The 22,500-nt window shown below is 36.8% G+C and overlaps 1 protein-coding gene across 1 annotated transcript in view; it reads left to right on the top strand.

Annotated features, from left to right (window-relative positions):
• The window catches only part of LOC138019372 (uncharacterized), a 129,311-nt gene that overhangs the window by 75,426 nt on the left and 31,385 nt on the right, over positions 1-22,500 (top strand). Inside the window, 1 exon segment of the mRNA XM_068866138.1 lies at positions 21,498-21,629. Within this exon segment, the coding sequence (XP_068722239.1) occupies positions 21,498-21,629 (132 nt within the window).

Raw genomic sequence — 22,500 nt, forward strand, 5'->3', positions numbered from 1 at the left:
TATAAAGGTAAAATTGACTGTAGGGAGAGAATCCGAAGAAGTCGTTCACAAGTCCACCATTTATATATTTTAGCTACGCATGCGCGTTTTCTTTAAAATAATCAGCAATGCCATAAGTTAAAGGAGTGCAAATGTTGATCACATATATAAGTAGCTCATTCCCATCTTCCTATCGAGGTCCGGATGGGGAGGGTTACCTCGTAAATTCACAGAAATGCAGGCAACTGGATTTCAATGATGTATATCCCTCCTCGCTTACCTGACTTCATCTTTTAGCGCTCTAATCATTTTTTTTGAGATGTAAGGGGTCTTAGTCAGCCATTTTTTTAGTTCAGCCAACAGGAGATAGGAAACATCTTGACACTTGCTTGCTTAGATGCACGAAGGACTTGTAGCCGCTTTACAAATTCTTCCAAAACATGTCAAGGAATGTCTAGGAATGAGAAGAAGGCGGAAATCAATTAAAACTCAAAATGTCGACCTGTAGATTGATTGATCTCTGTGGTCAACAGTATATAGTATGAGATGCAAAAAGTAATGTCAGAAAAAAAATGTGGCTTCAAACACATCTTAAATGTACCCATTTCTCAGCCTACCCTGTCCGCAAGAAATTTGTTTGAAATACTTACTCAAATCATACTAGCAAATCAAGAACACAATAATATATCTTTTACTAAGTTATTATACTTTAGTACCGTATTTACAATTAGTTATAAAGGTAAAATTGACTGTAGGGAGAGAATCCGAAGAAGTCGTTCACAAGTCCACCATTTATATATTTTAGCTACGCATGCGCGTTTTCTTTAAAATAATCAGCAATGCCATAAGTTAAAGGCGTGCAAATGTTGATCACATATATAAGTAGCTCATTCCCATCTTCCTATCGAGGTCCGGATGGGGAGGGTTACCTGGTAAATTCACAGAAATGCAGGCAACTGGATATCAATGATGTATATCCCTCCTCGCTTACTTGACGTAATCTTTTCGCGCTCTAATCATTTCTTTCCAGATGTAAGTAGTCTTAGTCAGCCATTTTTTTAATTCAGCAACAAGAGATAGGAAACATCTTGACACTTGCTTGCTTAGATGCATGAAGGACTTGTAGCCGCTTTCCAAAGTCTTCCAAAACATGTCAAGGAATGTCTAGAAATGACAAGAAGGCGGAAATCAATTAAAACTCAAAATGTCCAGCTCTAGATTGATTGATCTCTGTGGTCAACAGTATATAGTATGAGATGCAAAAAGTAATGTCAGAAAAAAATGTGGCTTCAAACACATCTTAAATGTACCCATTTCTCAGCCTACCCTGTCCGCAAGAAATTTGTTTGAAATACTCAATGAAATCATACTAGCAAATCAAGAACACAAAAATATATCTTTTACTTAGTTATTATATTTTAGTACCGAATTTACAATTAGTTATAAAGGTAAAATTCACTGTAGGGAGAGAATCCGAAGAAGTCGTTCACAAGTCCACCATTTATATATTTTAGCTACGCATGCGCGTTTTCTTTAAAATAATCAGCAATGCCATAAGTTAAAGGAGTGCAAATGTTGATCACATATATAAGTAGCTCATTCCCATCTTCCTATCGAGGTCCGGATGGGGAGGGTTACCTCGTAAATTCACAGAAATGCAGGCAACTGGATTTCAATGATGTATATCCCTCCTCGCTTACTTGACCTCATCTTTTCGCGCTCTAATCATTTCTTTCCAGATGTAAGTAGTCTTAGTCAGCCATTTTTTTAGTTCAGCCAACAGGAGATAGGAAACATCTTGACACTTGCTTGCTTAGATGCATGAAGGACTTGTAGCCGCTTTACAAAGTCTTCCAAAACATGTCAAGGAATGTCTAGAAATGACAAGAAGGCGGAAATCAATTAAAACTCAAAATGTCCAGCTCTAGATTGATTGATCTCTGTGGTCAACAGTATATAGTATGAGATGCAAAAAGTAATGTCAGAAAAAAATGTGGCTTCAAACACATCTTAAATGTACCCATTTCTCAGCCTACCCTGTCCGCAAGAAATTTGTTTGAAATACTCACTGAAATCATACTAGCAAATCAAGAACTCAATAATGTATCTTTTACTGAGTTATTATATTTTAGTACCGTATTTACAATTAGTTATAAAGGTCAAATTGACTGTAGGGAGAGAATCCGAAGAAGTCGTTCACAAGTCCACCATTAATATATTTTAGCTACGCATGCGCGTTTTCTTTAAAATAATCAGCAATGCCATAAGTTAAAGGCGTGCAAATGTTGATCACATATATAAGTAGCTCATTCCCATCTTCCTATCGAGGTCCGGATGGGGAGGGTTACCTCGTAAATTCACAGAAATGCAGGCAACTGGATTTCAATGATGTATATCCCTCCTCGCTTACTTGACCTCATCTTTTCGCGCTCTAATCATTTCTTTCCAGATGTAAGTAGTCTTAGTCAGCCATTTTTTTAATTCAGCCAACAAGAGATAGGAAACATCTTGACACTTGCTTGCTTAGATGCATGAAGGACTTGTAGCCGCTTTCCAAAGTCTTCCAAAACATGTCAAGGAATGTCTAGAAATGACAAGAAGGCGGAAATCAATTAAAACTCAAAATGTCCAGCTCTAGATTGATTGATCTCTGTGGTCAACAGTATATATTATGAGATGCAAAAAGTAATGTCAGAAAAAAATGTGGCTTCAAACACATCTTAAATTTACCCATTTTTCAGCCTACCATTTCCGCAAGAAATTTGTTTGAAATACTCACTGAAATCATACTAGCAAATCAAGAACACAATAATATATCTTTTACTGAGTTATTATACTTTAGTACCGTATTTACAAATAGTTATAAAGATAAAATTGACTGTAGGGAGAGAATCCGAAGAATTCGTTCACAAGTCCACCATTAATATATTTTAGCTACGCATGCGCGTTTTCTCTAAAATAATCAGCAATGCCATAAGTTAAAGGAGTGCAAATAATGTTCACATATATAAGTAGCTCATTCCCATCTTCCTGTCGAGGTCCGGATGGGGAGGGTTACCTCGTAAATTCACAGAAATGCAGGCAACTGGATTTCAATGATGTATATCCCTCCTCGCTTACTTGACCTCATCTTTTCGCGCTCTAATCATTTCTTTCCAGATGTAAGTAGTCTTAGTCAGCCATTTTTTTAGTTCAGCCAACAGGAGATAGGAAACATCTTGACACTTGCTTGCTTAGATGCATGAAGGACTTGTAGCCGCTTTACAAAGTCTTCCAAAACATGTCAAGGAATGTCTAGAAATGACAAGAAGGGGGAAATCTATTAAAACTCAAAATGTCCAGCTCTAGATTGATTGATCTCTGTGGTCAACAGTATATAGTATGAGATGCAAAAAGTAATGTCAGAAAAAAATGTGGCTTCAAACACATCTTAAATGTACCCATTTCTCAGCCTACCCTGTCCGCAAGAAAATTGTTTGAAATACTCACTGAAATCATACTAGCAAATCAAGAACTCAATAATGTATCTTTTACTGAGTTATTATATTTTAGTACCGTATTTACAATTAGTTATAAAGGTCAAATTGACTGTAGGGAGAGAATCCGAAGAAGTCGTTCACAAGTCCACCATTAATATATTTTAGCTACGCATGCGCGTTTTCTTTAAAATAATCAGCAATGCCATAAGTTAAAGGCGTGTAAATGTTGATCACATATATAAGTAGCTCATTCCCATCTTCCTATCGAGGTCCGGATGGGGAGGGTTACCTGGTAAATTCACAGAAATGCAGGCAACTGGATATCAATGATGTATATTCCTCCTCGCTTACTTGACCTAATCTTTTCGCGCTCTAATCATTTCTTTCCAGATGTAAGTAGTCTTAGTCAGCCATTTTTTTAATTCAGCCAACAAGAGATAGGAAACATCTTGACACTTGCTTGCTTAGATGCATGAAGGACTTGTAGCCGCTTTCCAAAGTCTTCCAAAACATGTCAAGGAATGTCTAGAAATGACAAGAAGGCGGAAATCAATTAAAACTCCAAATGTCCAGCTCTAGATTGATTGATCTCTGTGGTCAACAGTATATAGTATGAGATGCAAAAAGTAATGTCAGAAAAAATGTGGCTTCAACCACATCTTAAATGTACCCATTTCTCAGCCTACCCTGTCCGCAAGAAATTTGTTTGAAATACTCACTGAAATCATACTAGCAAATCAAGAACTCAATAATGTATCTTTTACTGAGTTATTATATTTTAGTACCGTATTTACAATTAGTTATAAAGGTAAAATTGACTGTAGGGAGAGAATCCGAAGAAGTCGTTCACAAGTCCACCATTTATATATTTTAGCTACGCATGCGCGTTTTCTTTAAAATAATCAGCAATGCCATAAGTTAAAGGCGTGCAAATGTTGATCACATATATAAGTAGCTCATTCCCATCTTCCTATCGAGGTCCGGATGGGGAGGGTTACCTCGTAAATTCACATAAATGCAGGCAACTGGATTTCAATGATGTATATCCCTCCTCGCTTACTTGACCTCATCTTTTCGCGCTCTAATCATTTCTTTCCAGATGTAAGTAGTCTTAGTCAGCCATTTTTTTAATTCAGCCAACAGGAGATAGGAAACATCTTGACACTTGCTTGCTTAGATGCATGAAGGACTTGTAGCCGCTTTACAAAGTCTGCCAAAACATGTCAAGGAATGTCTAGAAATGACAAGAAGGCGGAAATCAATTAAAACTCAAAATAACCAGCTCTAGATTGATTGATCTCTGTGGTCAACAGTATATAGTATGAGATGCAAAAAGTAATGTCAGAAAAAAGTGTGGCTTCAAACACATCTTAAATGTACCCATTTCTCAGCCTACCCTGTCCGCAAGAAGTTTGTTTGAAATACTCACTGAAATCATACTAGCAAATCAAGAACACAATAATATATCTTTTACTGAGTTATTATATTTTAGCACCGTATTTACAATTAGTTATAAAGGTAAAATTGACTGTAGGGAGAGAATCCGAAGAAGTCGTTCACAAGTCCACCATTTATATATTTTAGCTACGCATGCGCGTTTTCTTTAAAATAATCAGCAATGCCATAAGTTAAAGGAGTGCAAATGTTGATCACATATATAAGTAGCTCATTCCCATCTTCCTATCGAGGTCCGGATGGGGAGGGTTACCTCGTAAATTCACAGAAATGCAGGCAACTGGATTTCAATGATGTATATCCCTCCTCGCTTACTTGACCTCATCTTTTCGCGCTCTAATCATTTCTTTCCAGATGTAAGTAGTCTTAGTCAGCCATTTTTTTAATTCAGCCAACAGGAGATAGGAAACATCTTGACACTTGCTTGCTTAGATGCATGAAGGACTTGTAGCCGCTTTACAAAGTCTGCCAAAACATGTCAAGGAATGTCTAGAAATGACAAGAAGGCGGAAATCAATTAAAACTCAAAATAACCAGCTCTAGATTGATTGATCTCTGTGGTCAACAGTATATAGTATGAGATGCAAAAAGTAATGTCAGAAAAAAAAGTGTGGCTTCAAACACATCTTAAATGTACCCATTTCTCAGCCTACCCTGTCCGCAAGAAGTTTGTTTGAAATACTCACTGAAATCATACTAGCAAATCAAGAACACAATAATATATCTTTTACTGAGTTATTATATTTTAGCACCGTATTTACAATTAGTTATAAAGGTAAAATTGACTGTAGGGAGAGAATCCAAAGAAGTCGTTCACAAGTCCACTATTTATATATTTTAGCTACGCATGCGCGTTTTCTTTAAAATAATCAGCAATGCCATAAGTTAAAGGCGTGCAAATGTTGATCACATATATAAGTAGCTCATTCCCATCTTCCTATCGAGGTCCGGATGGGGAGGGTTACCTCGTAAATTCACAGAAATGCAGGCAACTGGATTTCAATGATGTATATCCCTCCTCGCTTACTTGACCTCATCTTTTCGCGCTCTAATCATTTCTTTCCAGATGTAAGTAGTCTTAGTCAGCCATTTTTTTAGCTCAGCCAATAGGAGATAGGAAAGATCTTGACACTTTCTTGCTTAGATGCATGAAGGACTTGTAGCCGCTTTACAAAGTCTTCCAAAACATGTCAAGGAATGTCTAGAAATGACAAGAAGGGGGAAATCTATTAAAACTGAAAATGTCCAGCTCTAAATTGAGTGATCTCTGTGGTCAACAGTATATAGTATGAGATGCAAAAAGTAATGTCATAAAAAAATGTGGCTTCAAACACATCTTAAATGTACCCATTTCTCAGCCTACCCTGTCCGCAAGAAATTTGTTTGAAATACTCACTTAAATCATACTAGCAAATCAAGAACACAATAATATATCTTTTACTGAGTTATTATACTTTAGTACCGTATTTACAATTAGTTATAAAGATAAAATTGACTGTAGGGAGAGAATCCGAAGAAGTCGTTCACAAGTCCACCATTAATATATTTTAGCTACGCATGCGCGTTTTCTTTAAAATAATCAGCAATGCCATAAAATAAAGGAGTGCAAATAATGTTCACATATATAAGTAGCTCATTCCCATCTTCCTATCGAGGTCCGGACGGGGAGGGTTACCTCGTAAATTCACAGAAATGCAGGCAACTGGATTTCAATGATGTATATCCCTCCTCGCTTACTTGACCTCATCTTTTCGCGCTCTAATCATTTCTTTCCAGATGTAAGTAGTCTTAGTCAGCCATTTTTTTAATTCAGCCAACAGGAGATAGGAAACATCTTGACACTTGCTTGCTTAGATGCATGAAGGACTTGTAGCCGCTTTCCAAAATCTTCCAAAACATGTCAAGGAATGTCTAGAAATGACAAGAAGGCGGAAATCAATTAAAACTCAAAATGTCCAGCTCTAGATTGATTGATCTCTGTGGTCAACAGTATATAGTATGAGATGCAAAAAGTAATGTCAGAAAAAAATGTGGCTTCAAACACATCTTAAATGTACCCATTTCTCAGCCTACCCTGTCCGCAAGAAATTTGTTTGAAATACTCACTGAAATCATACTAGCAAATCAAGAACACAATAATATATCTTTTACTGAGTTATTATACTTTAGTACCGTATTTACAATTAGTTATAAAGGTAAAATTGACTGTAGGGAGAGAATCCGAAGAAGTCGTTCACAAGTCCACCATTAATATATTTTAGCTACGCATGCGCGTTTTCTTTAAAATAATCAGCAATGCCATAAGTTAAAGCAGTGCAAATAATGTTCACATATATAAGTAGCTCATTCCCATCTTCCTATCGAGGTCCGGATGGGGAGGGTTACCTCGTAAATTCACAGAAATGCAGGCAACTGGATTTCAATGATGTATATCCCTCCTCGCTTACTTGACCTCATCTTTTCGCGCTCTAATCATTTCTTTCCAGATGTAAGTAGTCTTAGTCAGCCATTTTTTTAGTTCAGCCAACAGGAGATAGGAAACATCTTGACACTTGCTTGCTTAGATGCATGAAGGACTTGTAGCCGCTTTACAAAGTCTTCCAAAACATGTCAAGGAATGTCTAGAAATGACAAGAAGGGGGAAATCTATTAAAACTCAAAATGTCCAGCTCTAGATTGATTGATCTCTGTGGTCAACAGTATATAGTATGAGATGCAAAAAGTAATGTCAGAAAAAAATGTGGCTTCAAACACATCTTAAATGTACCCATTTCTCAGCCTACCCTGTCCGCAAGAAATTTGTTTGAAATACTCACTGAAATCATACTAGCAAATCAAGAACTCAATAATGTATCTTTAACTGAGTTATTATATTTTAGTACCGTATTTACAATTAGTTATAAAGGTAAAATTGACTGTAGGGAGAGAATCCGAAGAAGTCGTTCACAAGTCCACCATTAATATATTTTAGCTACGCATGCGCGTTTTCTTTAAAATAATCAGCAATGCCATAAGTTGAAGGCGTGCAAATGTTGATCACATATATAAGTAGCTCATTCCCATCTTCCTATCGAGGTCCGGATGGGGAGGGTTTTCTGGTAAATTCACAGAAATGCAGGCAACTGGATATCAATGATGTATATTCCTCCTCGCTTACTTGACCTAATCTTTTCGCGCTCTAATCATTTCTTTCCAGATGTAAGTAGTCTTAGTCAGCCATTTTTTTAATTCAGCCAACAAGAGATAGGAAACATCTTGACACTTGCTTGCTTAGATGCATGAAGGACTTGTAGCCGCTTTCCAAAGTCTTCCAAAACATGTCAAGGAATGTCTAGAAATGACAAGAAGGCGGAAATCAATTAAAACTCAAAATGTCCAGCTCTAGATTGATTGATCTCTGTGGTCAACAGTATATAGTATGAGATGCAAAAAGTAATGTCAGAAAAAAATGTGGCTTTAAACACATCTTAAATGTACCCATTTCTCAGCCTACCCTGTCCGCAAGAAATTTGTTTGAAATACTCACTGAAATCATACTAGCAAATCAAGAACACAAAAATATATCTTTTACTTAGTTATTATATTTTAGTACCGTATTTACAATTAGTTATAAAGGTAAAATTAACTGTAGGGAGAGAATCCGAAGAAGTCGTTCACAAGTCCACCATTTATATATTTTAGCTACGCATGCGCGTTTTCTTTAAAATAATCAGCAATGCCATAATTTAAAGGAGTGCAAATGTTGATCACATATATAAGTAGCTCATTCCCATCTTCCTATCGAGGTCCGGATGGGGAGGGTTACCTCGTAAATTCACAGAAATGCAGGCAACTGGATTTCAATGATGTATATCCCTCCTCGCTTACTTGACCTCATCTTTTCGCGCTCTAATCATTTCTTTCCAGATGTAAGTAGTCTTAGTCAGCCATTTTTTTAATTCAGCCAACAGGAGGTAGGAAACATCTTGACACTTGCTTGCTTAGATGCATGAAGGACTTGTAGCCGCTTTACAAAGTCTTCCAAAACATGTCAAGGAATGTCTAGAAATGACAAGAAGGCGGAAATCAATTAAAACTCAAAATGTCCAGCTCTAGATTGATTGATCTCTGTGGTCAACAGTATATAGTATGAGATGCAAAAAGTAATGTCAGAAAAAAGTGTGGCTTCAAACACATCTTAAATGTACCCATTTCTCAGCCTACCCTGTCCGCAAGAAATTTGTTTGAAATACTCACTGAAATCATACTAGCAAATCAGGAACACAATAATATATCTTTTACTGAGTTATTATATTTTAGTACCGTATTTACAATTAGTTATAAAGGTAAAATTGACTGTAGGGAGAGAATCCGAAGAAGTCGTTCACAAGTCCACCATTTATATATTTTAGCTACGCATGCGCGCTTTCTTTAAAATAATCAGCAATGCCATAAGTTAAAGGCGTGCAAATGTTGATCACATATATAATTAGCTCATTCCCATCTTCCTATCGAGGTCCGGATGGGGAGGGTTACCTCGTAAATTCACAGAAATGCAGGCAACTGGATGTCAATGATGTATATCCCTCCTCGCTTACTTGACCTCATCTTTTCGCGCTCTAATCATTTCTTTCCAGATGTAAGTAGTCTTAGTCAGCCATTTTTTTAATTCAGCCAACAGGAGAAAGGAAACATCTTGACACTTGCTTGCTTAGATGCATGAAGGACTTGTAGCCGCTTTACAAAGTCTTCCAAAACATGTCAAGGAATGTCTAGAAATGAAAAGAAGGCGGAAATCTATTAAAACTCAAACTGTCCAGCTCTAGATTGATTGATCTCTGTGGTCAACAGTATATAGTATGAGATGCAAAAAGTAATGTCAGAAAAAAATGTGGCTTCAAACACATCTTAAATGTACCCATTTCTCAGCCTACCCTGTCTGCAAGAAATTTGTTTGAAATACTCACTGAAATCATACTAGCAAATCAAGAACACAATAATATATCTTTTACTGAGTTATTATATTTTAGTACCGTATTTACAATTAGTTATAGAGGTAAAATTAACTGTAGGGAGAGAATCCGAAGAAGTCGTTCACAAGACCACCATTTATATATTTTAGCTACGCATGCGCGTTTTCTTTAAAATAATCAGCAATGCCATAAGTTAAAGGCGTGCAAATGTTGATCACATATATAAGTAGCTCATTCCCATCTTCCTATCGAAGTCCGGATGGGGAGGGTTACCTCGTAAATTCACAGAAATGCAGGCAACTGGATTTCAATGATGTATATCCCTCCTCGCTTACTTGACCTCATCTTTTCGCGCTCTAATCATTTCTTTCCAGATGTAAGTAGTCTTAGTCAGCCATTTTTTTAATTCAGCCAACAAGAGATAGGAAACATCTTGACACTTGCTTGCTTAGATGCATGAAGGACTTGTAGCCGCTTTACAAATTCTTCCAAAACATGTCAAGGAATGTCTAGAAATGACAAGAAGGGGGAAATCAATTAAAACTCAAAATGTCCAGCTCTAGATTGATTGATCTCTGTGGTCAACAGTATATAGTATGAGATGCAAAAAGTAATGTCAGAAAAAAATGTGGCTTCAAACACATCTTAAATGTACCCATTTCTCAGCCTACCCTGTCCGCAAGAAATTTGTTTGAAATACTCACTGAAATCATACTAGCAAATCAAGAACACAATAATATATCTTTTACTGAGTTATTACACTTTAGTATCGTATTAAGGTAAAATTGACTGTAGGGAGAGAATCCGAAGAAGTCGTTCACAAGTCCACCATTTATATATTTTAGCTACGCATGCGCGTTTTCTTTAAAATAATCAGCAATGCCATAAGTTAAAGGAGTACAAATGTTGATCACATATATAAGTAGCTCATTCCCATCTTCCTATCGAGGTCCGGATAAGGAGGGTTACCTCGAAAATTCACAGAAATGCAGGCAACTGGATTTCAATGATGTATATCCCTCCTCGCTTACTTGACCTCATCTTTTCGCGCTCTAATCATTTCTTTCCAGATGTAAGTAGTCTTAGTCAGCCATTTTTTTAGTTTTGCTTGCTTAGATGCTTGAAGGACTTGTAGTCGCTTTACAAAGTCCTCCAAAACATGTCAAGGAATGTCTAGAAATGACAAGAAGGCGGATATCAATTAAAACTCAAAATGTCCAGCTCTAGATTGATTGATCTCTGTGGTCAACAGTACATAGTATGAGATGGAAAAAGTAATGTCAGAAAAAAATGTGGCTTTAAACACATATTAAATGTACCCATTTCTCAGCTTACCCTGTCCGCAGGAAATTTGTTTGAAATACTCACTGAAATCATACTAGCAAATCAAGAACACAATAATATATCTTTTACTGAGTTATTACACTTTAGTACGGTATTAAGGTAAAATTGACTATAGGGAGAGAATCCGAAGAAGTCGTTCACAAGTCCACCATTTATATATTTTAGCTACGCATGCGCGTTTTCTTTAAAATAATCAGCAATGCCATACGTTAAAGGAGTGCAAATGTTGATCACATATATAAGTAGCTCATTCCCATCTTCCTATCGAGGTCCGGATGGGGAGGGTTACCTCGTAAATTCACAGAAATGCAGGCAACTGGATTTCAATGATGTATATCCCTTCTCGCTTACTTGACCTCATCTTTTCGCGCTCTAATCATTTCTTTCGAGATGTAAGTGGTCTTAGTCAGCCATTTTTTTAGTTCAGCCAACAGGAGAAAGGAAACATCTTGACACTTGCTTGCTTAGATGCACGAAGGACTTGTAGCCGCTTTACAAAGTCTTCCAAAACATGTCAAGGAATGTCTAGAAATGAAAAGAAGGCGGAAATCTATTAAAACTCAAACTGTCCAGCTCTAGATTGATTGATCTCTGTGGTCAACAGTATATAGTATGAGATGCAAAAAGTAATGTCAGAAAAAAATGTGGCTTCAAACACATCTTAAATGTACCCATTTCTCAGCCTACCCTGTCTGCAAGAAATTTGTTTGAAATACTCACTGAAATCATACTAGCAAATCAAGAACACAATAATATATCTTTTACTGAGTTATTATATTTTAGTACCGTATTTACAATTAGTTATAGAGGTAAAATTAACTGTAGGGAGAGAATCCGAAGAAGTCGTTCACAAGACCACCATTTATATATTTTAGCTACGCATGCGCGTTTTCTTTAAAATAATCAGCAATGCCATAAGTTAAAGGCGTGCAAATGTTGATCACATATATAAGTAGCTCATTCCCATCTTCCTATCGAGGTCCGGATGGGGAGGGTTACCTCGTAAATTCACAGAAATGCAGGCAACTGGATGTCAATGATGTATATCCCTCCTCGCTTACTTGACCTCATCTTTTCGCGCTCTAATCATTTCTTTCCAGATGTAAGTAGTCTTAGTCAGCCATTTTTTTAATTCAGCCAACAGGAGGTAGGAAACATCTTGACACTTGCTTGCTTAGATGCATGAAGGACTTGTAGCCGCTTTACAAAGTCTTCCAAAACATGTCAAGGAATGTCTAGAAATGACAAGAAGGCGGAAATCAATTAAAACTCAAAATGTCCAGCTCTAGATTGATTGATCTCTGTGGTCAACAGTATATAGTATGAGATGCAAAAAGTAATGTCAGAAAAAAATGTGGCTTCAAACACATCTTAAATGTACCCATTTCTCAGCCTACCCTGTCCGCAAGAAATTTGTTTGAAATACTCACTGAAATCATACTAGCAAATCAAGAACACAATAATATATCTTTTACTGAGTTATTATACTTTAGTACCGTATTTACAATTAGTTATAAAGGTAAAATTGACTGTAGGGAGAGAATCCGAAGAAGTCGTTCACAAGTCCACCATTTATATATTTTAGCTACGCATGCGCGTTTTCTTTAAAATAATCAGCAATGCCATAAGTTAAAGGCGTGCAAATGTTGATCACATATATAATTAGCTCATTCCCATCTTCCTATCGAGGTCCGGATGGGGAGGGTTACCTCGTAAATTCACAGAAATGCAGGCAACTGGATGTCAATGATGTATATCCCTCCTCGCTTACTTGACCTCATCTTTTCGCGCTCTAATCATTTCTTTCCAGATGTAAGTAGTCTTAGTCAGCCATTTTTTTAATTCAGCCAACAGGAGAAAGGAAACATCTTGACACTTGCTTGCTTAGATGCATGAAGGACTTGTAGCCGCTTTACAAAGTCTTCCAAAACATGTCAAGGAATGTCTAGAAATGAAAAGAAGGCGGAAATCTATTAAAACTCAAACTGTCCAGCTCTAGATTGATTGATCTCTGTGGTCAACAGTATATAGTATGAGATGCAAAAAGTAATGTCAGAAAAAAATGTGGCTTCAAACACATCTTAAATGTACCCATTTCTCAGCCTACCCTGTCTGCAAGAAATTTGTTTGAAATACTCACTGAAATCATACTAGCAAATCAAGAACACAATAATATATCTTTTACTGAGTTATTATATTTTAGTACCGTATTTACAATTAGTTATAGAGGTAAAATTAACTGTAGGGAGAGAATCCGAAGAAGTCGTTCACAAGACCACCATTTATATATTTTAGCTACGCATGCGCGTTTTCTTTAAAATAATCAGCAATGCCATAAGTTAAAGGCGTGCAAATGTTGATCACATATATAAGTAGCTCATTCCCATCTTCCTATCGAAGTCCGGATGGGGAGGGTTACCTCGTAAATTCACAGAAATGCAGGCAACTGGATTTCAATGATGTATATCCCTCCTCGCTTACTTGACCTCATCTTTTCGCGCTCTAATCATTTCTTTCCAGATGTAAGTAGTCTTAGTCAGCCATTTTTTTAATTCAGCCAACAAGAGATAGGAAACATCTTGACACTTGCTTGCTTAGATGCATGAAGGACTTGTAGCCGCTTTACAAATTCTTCCAAAACATGTCAAGGAATGTCTAGAAATGACAAGAAGGGGGAAATCAATTAAAACTCAAAATGTCCAGCTCTAGATTGATTGATCTCTGTGGTCAACAGTATATAGTATGAGATGCAAAAAGTAATGTCAGAAAAAAGTGTGGCTTCAAACACATCTTAAATGTACCCATTTCTCAGCCTACCCTGTCCGCAAGAAATTTGTTTGAAATACTCACTGAAATCATACTAGCAAATCAGGAACACAATAATATATCTTTTACTGAGTTATTATACTTTAGTACCGTATTTACAATTAGTTATAAAGGTAAAATTGACTGTAGGGAGAGAATCCGAAGAAGTCGTTCACAAGTCCACCATTTATATATTTTAGCTACGCATGCGCGTTTTCTTTAAAATAATCAGCAATGCCATAAGTTAAAGGCGTGCAAATGTTGATCACATATATAATTAGCTCATTCCCATCTTCCTATCGAGGTCCGGATGGGGAGGGTTACCTCGTAAATTCACAGAAATGCAGGCAACTGGATGTCAATGATGTATATCCCTCCTCGCTTACTTGACCTCATCTTTTCGCGCTCTAATCATTTCTTTCCAGATGTAAGTAGTCTTAGTCAGCCATTTTTTTAATTCAGCCAACAGGAGAAAGGAAACATCTTGACACTTGCTTGCTTAGATGCATGAAGGACTTGTAGCCGCTTTACAAAGTCTTCCAAAACATGTCAAGGAATGTCTAGAAATGAAAAGAAGGCGGAAATCTATTAAAACTCAAACTGTCCAGCTCTAGATTGATTGATCTCTGTGGTCAACAGTATATAGTATGAGATGCAAAAAGTAATGTCAGAAAAAAATGTGGCTTCAAACACATCTTAAATGTACCCATTTCTCAGCCTACCCTGTCTGCAAGAAATTTGTTTGAAATACTCACTGAAATCATACTAGCAAATCAAGAACACAATAATATATCTTTTACTGAGTTATTATATTTTAGTACCGTATTTACAATTAGTTATAGAGGTAAAATTAACTGTAGGGAGAGAATCCGAAGAAGTCGTTCACAAGACCACCATTTATATATTTTAGCTACGCATGCGCGTTTTCTTTAAAATAATCAGCAATGCCATAAGTTAAAGGCGTGCAAATGTTGATCACATATATAAGTAGCTCATTCCCATCTTCCTATCGAAGTCCGGATGGGGAGGGTTACCTCGTAAATTCACAGAAATGCAGGCAACTGGATTTCAATGATGTATATCCCTCCTCGCTTACTTGACCTCATCTTTTCGCGCTCTAATCATTTCTTTCCAGATGTAAGTAGTCTTAGTCAGCCATTTTTTTAATTCAGCCAACAAGAGATAGGAAACATCTTGACACTTGCTTGCTTAGATGCATGAAGGACTTGTAGCCGCTTTACAAATTCTTCCAAAACATGTCAAGGAATGTCTAGAAATGACAAGAAGGGGGAAATCAATTAAAACTCAAAATGTCCAGCTCTAGATTGATTGATCTCTGTGGTCAACAGTATATAGTATGAGATGCAAAAAGTAATGTCAGAAAAAAATGTGGCTTCAAACACATCTTAAATGTACCCATTTCTCAGCCTACCCTGTCCGCAAGAAATTTGTTTGAAATACTCACTGAAATCATACTAGCAAATCAAGAACACAATAATATATCTTTTACTGAGTTATTACACTTTAGTATCGTATTAAGGTAAAATTGACTGTAGGGAGAGAATCCGAAGAAGTCGTTCACAAGTCCACCATTTATATATTTTAGCTACGCATGCGCGTTTTCTTTAAAATAATCAGCAATGCCATAAGTTAAAGGAGTACAAATGTTGATCACATATATAAGTAGCTCATTCCCATCTTCCTATCGAGGTCCGGATAAGGAGGGTTACCTCGAAAATTCACAGAAATGCAGGCAACTGGATTTCAATGATGTATATCCCTCCTCGCTTACTTGACCTCATCTTTTCGCGCTCTAATCATTTCTTTCCAGATGTAAGTAGTCTTAGTCAGCCATTTTTTTAGTTTTGCTTGCTTAGATGCTTGAAGGACTTGTAGTCGCTTTACAAAGTCCTCCAAAACATGTCAAGGAATGTCTAGAAATGACAAGAAGGCGGATATCAATTAAAACTCAAAATGTCCAGCTCTAGATTGATTGATCTCTGTGGTCAACAGTACATAGTATGAGATGGAAAAAGTAATGTCAGAAAAAAATGTGGCTTTAAACACATATTAAATGTACCCATTTCTCAGCTTACCCTGTCCGCAGGAAATTTGTTTGAAATACTCACTGAAATCATACTAGCAAATCAAGAACACAATAATATATCTTTTACTGAGTTATTACACTTTAGTACGGTATTAAGGTAAAATTGACTATAGGGAGAGAATCCGAAGAAGTCGTTCACAAGTCCACCATTTATATATTTTAGCTACGCATGCGCGTTTTCTTTAAAATAATCAGCAATGCCATACGTTAAAGGAGTGCAAATGTTGATCACATATATAAGTAGCTCATTCCCATCTTCCTATCGAGGTCCGGATGGGGAGGGTTACCTCGTAAATTCACAGAAATGCAGGCAACTGGATTTCAATGATGTATATCCCTTCTCGCTTACTTGACCTCATCTTTTCGCGCTCTAATCATTTCTTTCGAGATGTAAGTGGTCTTAGTCAGCCATTTTTTTAGTTCAGCCAACAGGAGAAAGGAAACATCTTGACACTTGCTTGCTTAGATGCACGAAGGACTTGTAGCCGCTTTACAAAGTCTTCCAAAACATGTCAAGGAATGTCTAGAAATGAAAAGAAGGCGGAAATCTATTAAAACTCAAACTGTCCAGCTCTAGATTGATTGATCTCTGTGGTCAACAGTATATAGTATGAGATGCAAAAAGTAATGTCAGAAAAAAATGTGGCTTCAAACACATCTTAAATGTACCCATTTCTCAGCCTACCCTGTCTGCAAGAAATTTGTTTGAAATACTCACTGAAATCATACTAGCAAATCAAGAACACAATAATATATCTTTTACTGAGTTATTATATTTTAGTACCGTATTTACAATTAGTTATAGAGGTAAAATTAACTGTAGGGAGAGAATCCGAAGAAGTCGTTCACAAGACCACCATTTATATATTTTAGCTACGCATGCGCGTTTTCTTTAAAATAATCAGCAATGCCATAAGTTAAAGGCGTGCAAATGTTGATCACATATATAAGTAGCTCATTCCCATCTTCCTATCGAGGTCCGGATGGGGAGGGTTACCTCGTAAATTCACAGAAATGCAGGCAACTGGATGTCAATGATGTATATCCCTCCTCGCTTACTTGACCTCATCTTTTCGCGCTCTAATCATTTCTTTCCAGATGTAAGTAGTCTTAGTCAGCCATTTTTTTAATTCAGCCAACAGGAGGTAGGAAACATCTTGACACTTGCTTGCTTAGATGCATGAAGGACTTGTAGCCGCTTTACAAAGTCTTCCAAAACATGTCAAGGAATGTCTAGAAATGACAAGAAGGCGGAAATCAATTAAAACTCAAAATGTCCAGCTCTAGATTGATTGATCTCTGTGGTCAACAGTATATAGTATGAGATGCAAAAAGTAATGTCAGAAAAAAGTGTGGCTTCAAACACATCTTAAATGTACCCATTTCTCAGCCTACCCTGTCCGCAAGAAATTTGTTTGAAATACTCACTGAAATCATACTAGCAAATCAAGAACACAATAATATATCTTTTACTGAGTTATTATACTTTAGTACCGTATTTACAATTAGTTATAAAGGTAAAATTGACTGTAGGGAGAGAATCCGAAGAAGTCGTTCACAAGTCCACCATTTATATATTTTAGCTACGCATGCGCGTTTTCTTTAAAATAATCAGCAATGCCATAAGTTAAAGGCGTGCAAATGTTGATCACATATATAATTAGCTCATTCCCATCTTCCTATCGAGGTCCGGATGGGGAGGGTTACCTCGTAAATTCACAGAAATGCAGGCAACTGGATGTCAATGATGTATATCCCTCCTCGCTTACTTGACCTCATCTTTTCGCGCTCTAATCATTTCTTTCCAGATGTAAGTAGTCTTAGTCAGCCATTTTTTTAATTCAGCCAACAGGAGAAAGGAAACATCTTGACACTTGCTTGCTTAGATGCATGAAGGACTTGTAGCCGCTTTACAAAGTCTTCCAAAACATGTCAAGGAATGTCTAGAAATGAAAAGAAGGCGGAAATCTATTAAAACTCAAACTGTCCAGCTCTAGATTGATTGATCTCTGTGGTCAACAGTATATAGTATGAGATGCAAAAAGTAATGTCAGAAAAAAATGTGGCTTCAAACACATCTTAAATGTACCCATTTCTCAGCCTACCCTGTCCGCAAGAAATTTGTTTGAAATACTCACTGAAATCATACTAGCAAATCAAGAACACAATAATATATCTTTTACTGAGTTATTACACTTTAGTATCGTATTAAGGTAAAATTGACTGTAGGGAGAGAATCCGAAGAAGTCGTTCACAAGTCCACCATTTATATATTTTAGCTACGCATGCGCGTTTTCTTTAAAATAATCAGCAATGCCATAAGTTAAAGGAGTACAAATGTTGATCACATATATAAGTAGCTCATTCCCATCTTCCTATCGAGGTCCGGATAAGGAGGGTTACCTCGAAAATTCACAGAAATGCAGGCAACTGGATTTCAATGATGTATATCCCTCCTCGCTTACTTGACCTCATCTTTTCGCGCTCTAATCATTTCTTTCCAGATGTAAGTAGTCTTAGTCAGCCATTTTTTTAGTTTTGCTTGCTTAGATGCTTGAAGGACTTGTAGTCGCTTTACAAAGTCCTCCAAAACATGTCAAGGAATGTCTAGAAATGACAAGAAGGCGGATATCAATTAAAACTCAAAATGTCCAGCTCTAGATTGATTGATCTCTGTGGTCAACAGTACATAGTATGAGATGCAAAAAGTAATGTCAGAAAAAAATGTGGCTTTAAACACATCTTAAATGTACCCATTTCTCAGCTTACCCTGTCCGCAGGAAATTTGTTTGAAATACTCACTGAAATCATACTAGCAAATCAAGAACACAATAATATATCTTTTACTGAGTTATTACACTTTAGTACGGTATTAAAGTAAAATTGACTATAGGGAGAGAATCCGAAGAAGTCGTTCACAAGTCCACCATTTATATATTTTAGCTACGCATGCGCGTTTTCTTTAAAATAATCAGCAATGCCATAAGTTAAAGGAGTGCAAATGTTGATCACATATATAAGTAGCTCATTCCCATCTTCCTATCGAGGTCCGGATGGGGAGGGTTACCTCGTAAATTCACAGAAATGCAGGCAACTGGATTTCAATGATGTATATCCCTCCTCGCTTACTTGACCTCATCTTTTCGCGCTCTAATCATTTCTTTCGAGATGTAAGTGGTCTTAGTCAGCCATTTTTTTAGTTCAGCCAACAGGAGATAGGAAACATCTTGACACTTGCTTGCTTAGATGCATGAAGGACTTGTAGCCGCTTTACAAAGTCTTCCAAAACATGTCAAGGAATGTCTAGAAATGACAAGAAGGCGGAAATCAATTAAAACTCAAAATGTCCAGCTCTAGATTGATTGATCTCTGTGGTCAACAGTATATAGTATGAGATGCAAAAAGTAATGTCAGAAAAAAATGTGGCTTCAAACACATCTTAAATGTACCTATTTCTCAGCCTACCCTGTCGGAAAGAAATTTGTTTGAAATACTCACTGAAATCATACTAGCAAATCAAGAACACAATAATATATCTTTTACTGAGTTATTATACTTTAGTACCGTATTTACAATTAGTTATAAAGGTAAAATTGACTGTAGGGAGAGAATCCGAAGAAGTCGTTCACAAGTCCACCATTTATATATTTTAGCTACGCATGCGCGTTTTCTTTAAAATAATCAGCAATGCCATAAGTTAAAGGAGTGCAAATGTTGATCACATATATAAGTAGCTCATTCCCATCTTCCTATCGAGGTCCGGATGGGGAGGGTTACCTCGTAAATTCACAGAAATGCAGGCAACTCTATTTCATTGATGTATATCCCTCCTCGCTTACTTGACCTCATCTTTTCGCGCTCTAATCATTTCTTTCCAGATGTAAGTAGCCTTAGTCAGCCCTTTTTTGCGTTCAGCCAACAGGAGGTAGGAAACATCTTGACACTTGCTTGCTTGGAAGCATGAAAGACTTGTAGCCGCCTTACAAAGTCTTCCAAAACATATAAAGCAATGTCCCTGAAGAAATGAGAAGAAGGCGGAAATATCTTAAAACTCAATATATCCACCTCTAGATTGATCGATCTCTGTGGTCAACAGCGTATAGTTCAAGATGCAAAAAGACATATCAAGAAAGAAATTGTGGCATCAAGCACATCTTAAATGTACCCATTTCTAAGTGTGGCCGGTTTGCAAGACATTACTGTGAAATGCTCATTGAAGGGATAGGAGGAAATCAAGCACACAATAATGTATCTTTTACTGACTTATTTTGTGGGAGTACCATATTGATAACTAGTTATAAAGGTAAAATTGTCCGCAGGGGTAGCATTTGTAGAAGTTGTTTACAATCCTACATTTTTATGTTTGAGCTACGCATGCGCGTCTTGTTTTAAAATAATCAGCAATGCCATAAGTTATAGGAGTGCGAATGTTCATCACATATATGAATAGCTCATTTCCATCTTCCTATCGAGGTCCGGATGGGGAGGGTTACCTCGTAAATTCACAGAAATGCAGGCAACTGGATTTCAATGATGTATATACCTCCTCGCTTACTTGACCTCATCTTTTCGCGCTCTAATCATTTCTTTCGAGATGTAAGTAGCCTTAGTCAGCCAGTTTTTGCGTTCAGCCAACAGAAGTTAGGAAACATCTTGACAGTTGCTTGCTTGGAAGCATGAAAGACTTGTAGCCGCTTTACAAAGTCTTCCCAAACATATCAATCAATGTCGAGAAACGAATAGAAGGCGGAAATCAATTAAAACTCAATATCTCTATCTCTAGATTGATCGATCTCTTTTGTGAACAGCGTATAGTTAAACATGCGAAAAGAAATATCAGGAAAGAAAATGTAACATCAAGCACATGGTAAATTTTGCCCTATTCGCAAGATAAAACTGTGAAATGCTTTTTGAAGTCATAGTATCAAATCAAGCATAATTTTTTTTTTTAAATGAATTATTTTACGGGAGTACCGTAACTATAATTAATTATAAAGGTATAATTGACCTGACGACTTTGTAGAAGTCGTTTACAAGTTCACCATTTTTATGTTTGAGCTACGTATGGGAGTTTTGTTTTAATATGATGCCCATTGCCATATTTTAAGGGAATGCGATTGTTCTTCACATATATAATTAGCTCATTCCGATCTTCTTTAAAGTGAGGCTTTCTTTGGTTGTAATCATGATCATTGCTAGTTCTACTTGTGCCTTTAAGGTGAAAGAAAAATGATCTCAAGTTAGAGAGTCTTGAAAAATAAGATACCTTTAAACGCTACATTTTTCTTTTTGTGGGTTTGTTTGTCTATCTTTTATTTGAGGATTTATTAGCCTTTTAAAATTTTACATGTCATCACTTCCATTTTGCTTATCTAGGTGCCTTAGCGGATCTGTGTCAGCTTGAGAATGGTGACTGCGAACAGGTTTGTTACAACCTGTGTAACTTAAAAGTGAAGTGCGGGTGCTGGTCAGGCTACACTCTGGCTTACGATGGGAAAACATGTCTTGGTAAGTTGACGCTTGGGAAAGCTATTTAGTTTCAATTTCAACAAATATTTGCATCTTCGTACGATACCAACGAACTTTAATATCTTAAAATTGAATACTTACCTCGCACATGTCAGGAATTGGCTCATAGAAAACAAACTCCTAATGCACCCAGCTAAGTCTAAATTTATACTTTTTGGGTCTTCATATAATATTAGTAATAAGAATTTCGAACATCCCGTTGGGGTAAACAACACACCTGTTTCTCAAATTGACACACATACATGTCTAGGGGTTCAGATTGATGAAAAACGTACTTGGGACAGCCATATTGACATGATCTGTAAGAAGGATAGTCCGGGCAGTGGAGCGATGAGACGTATTAGGCCATCTCTTCCTTTGAATTCACTCGGGAATGTATATAAGAGCCTTGTACAAACATATGTTGATTTTGATTATTGTTCCCTTTTATGGGACAACTGCATGCAGCAAGTTATCAAAGGATAAGCCTCCGGCAGAGATTTCAATCTCGTACTGCTAGAGTTCTTACTAGTGCCAGTTATGATATTCGTTGTGCCGACTTGAGTGAGGACCTATCCTGGGATACCCTGGATAAGAGACGGCTCCGTGGTAAATCAATTTTGACGTACAAAAATGAGAATCCGTACTATTGGCTTTTAAATTACTCTTGCATGTAAATAAAGTAGCATTGTTCGTCTTAGCTTCTTAAGCAGATTCAAGTAGTTTCATCCATATGTGTTATCCTGTAGTTGCGTTTTTAATATACGCATATTTACATGTATATACTTATATTTTTATATAATATATTTGTAAAGACACGTCCTGGATCGAAACCAGCTTATGTTGCTCAGGCTAGCGTGTCTTCTGGATT

The sequence above is a fragment of the Montipora capricornis genome, chromosome 10 (genome assembly GCF_036669925.1).
Source record: "Montipora capricornis isolate CH-2021 chromosome 10, ASM3666992v2, whole genome shotgun sequence".
In the NCBI taxonomy this organism is placed as follows: domain Eukaryota; kingdom Metazoa; phylum Cnidaria; class Anthozoa; order Scleractinia; family Acroporidae; genus Montipora; species Montipora capricornis.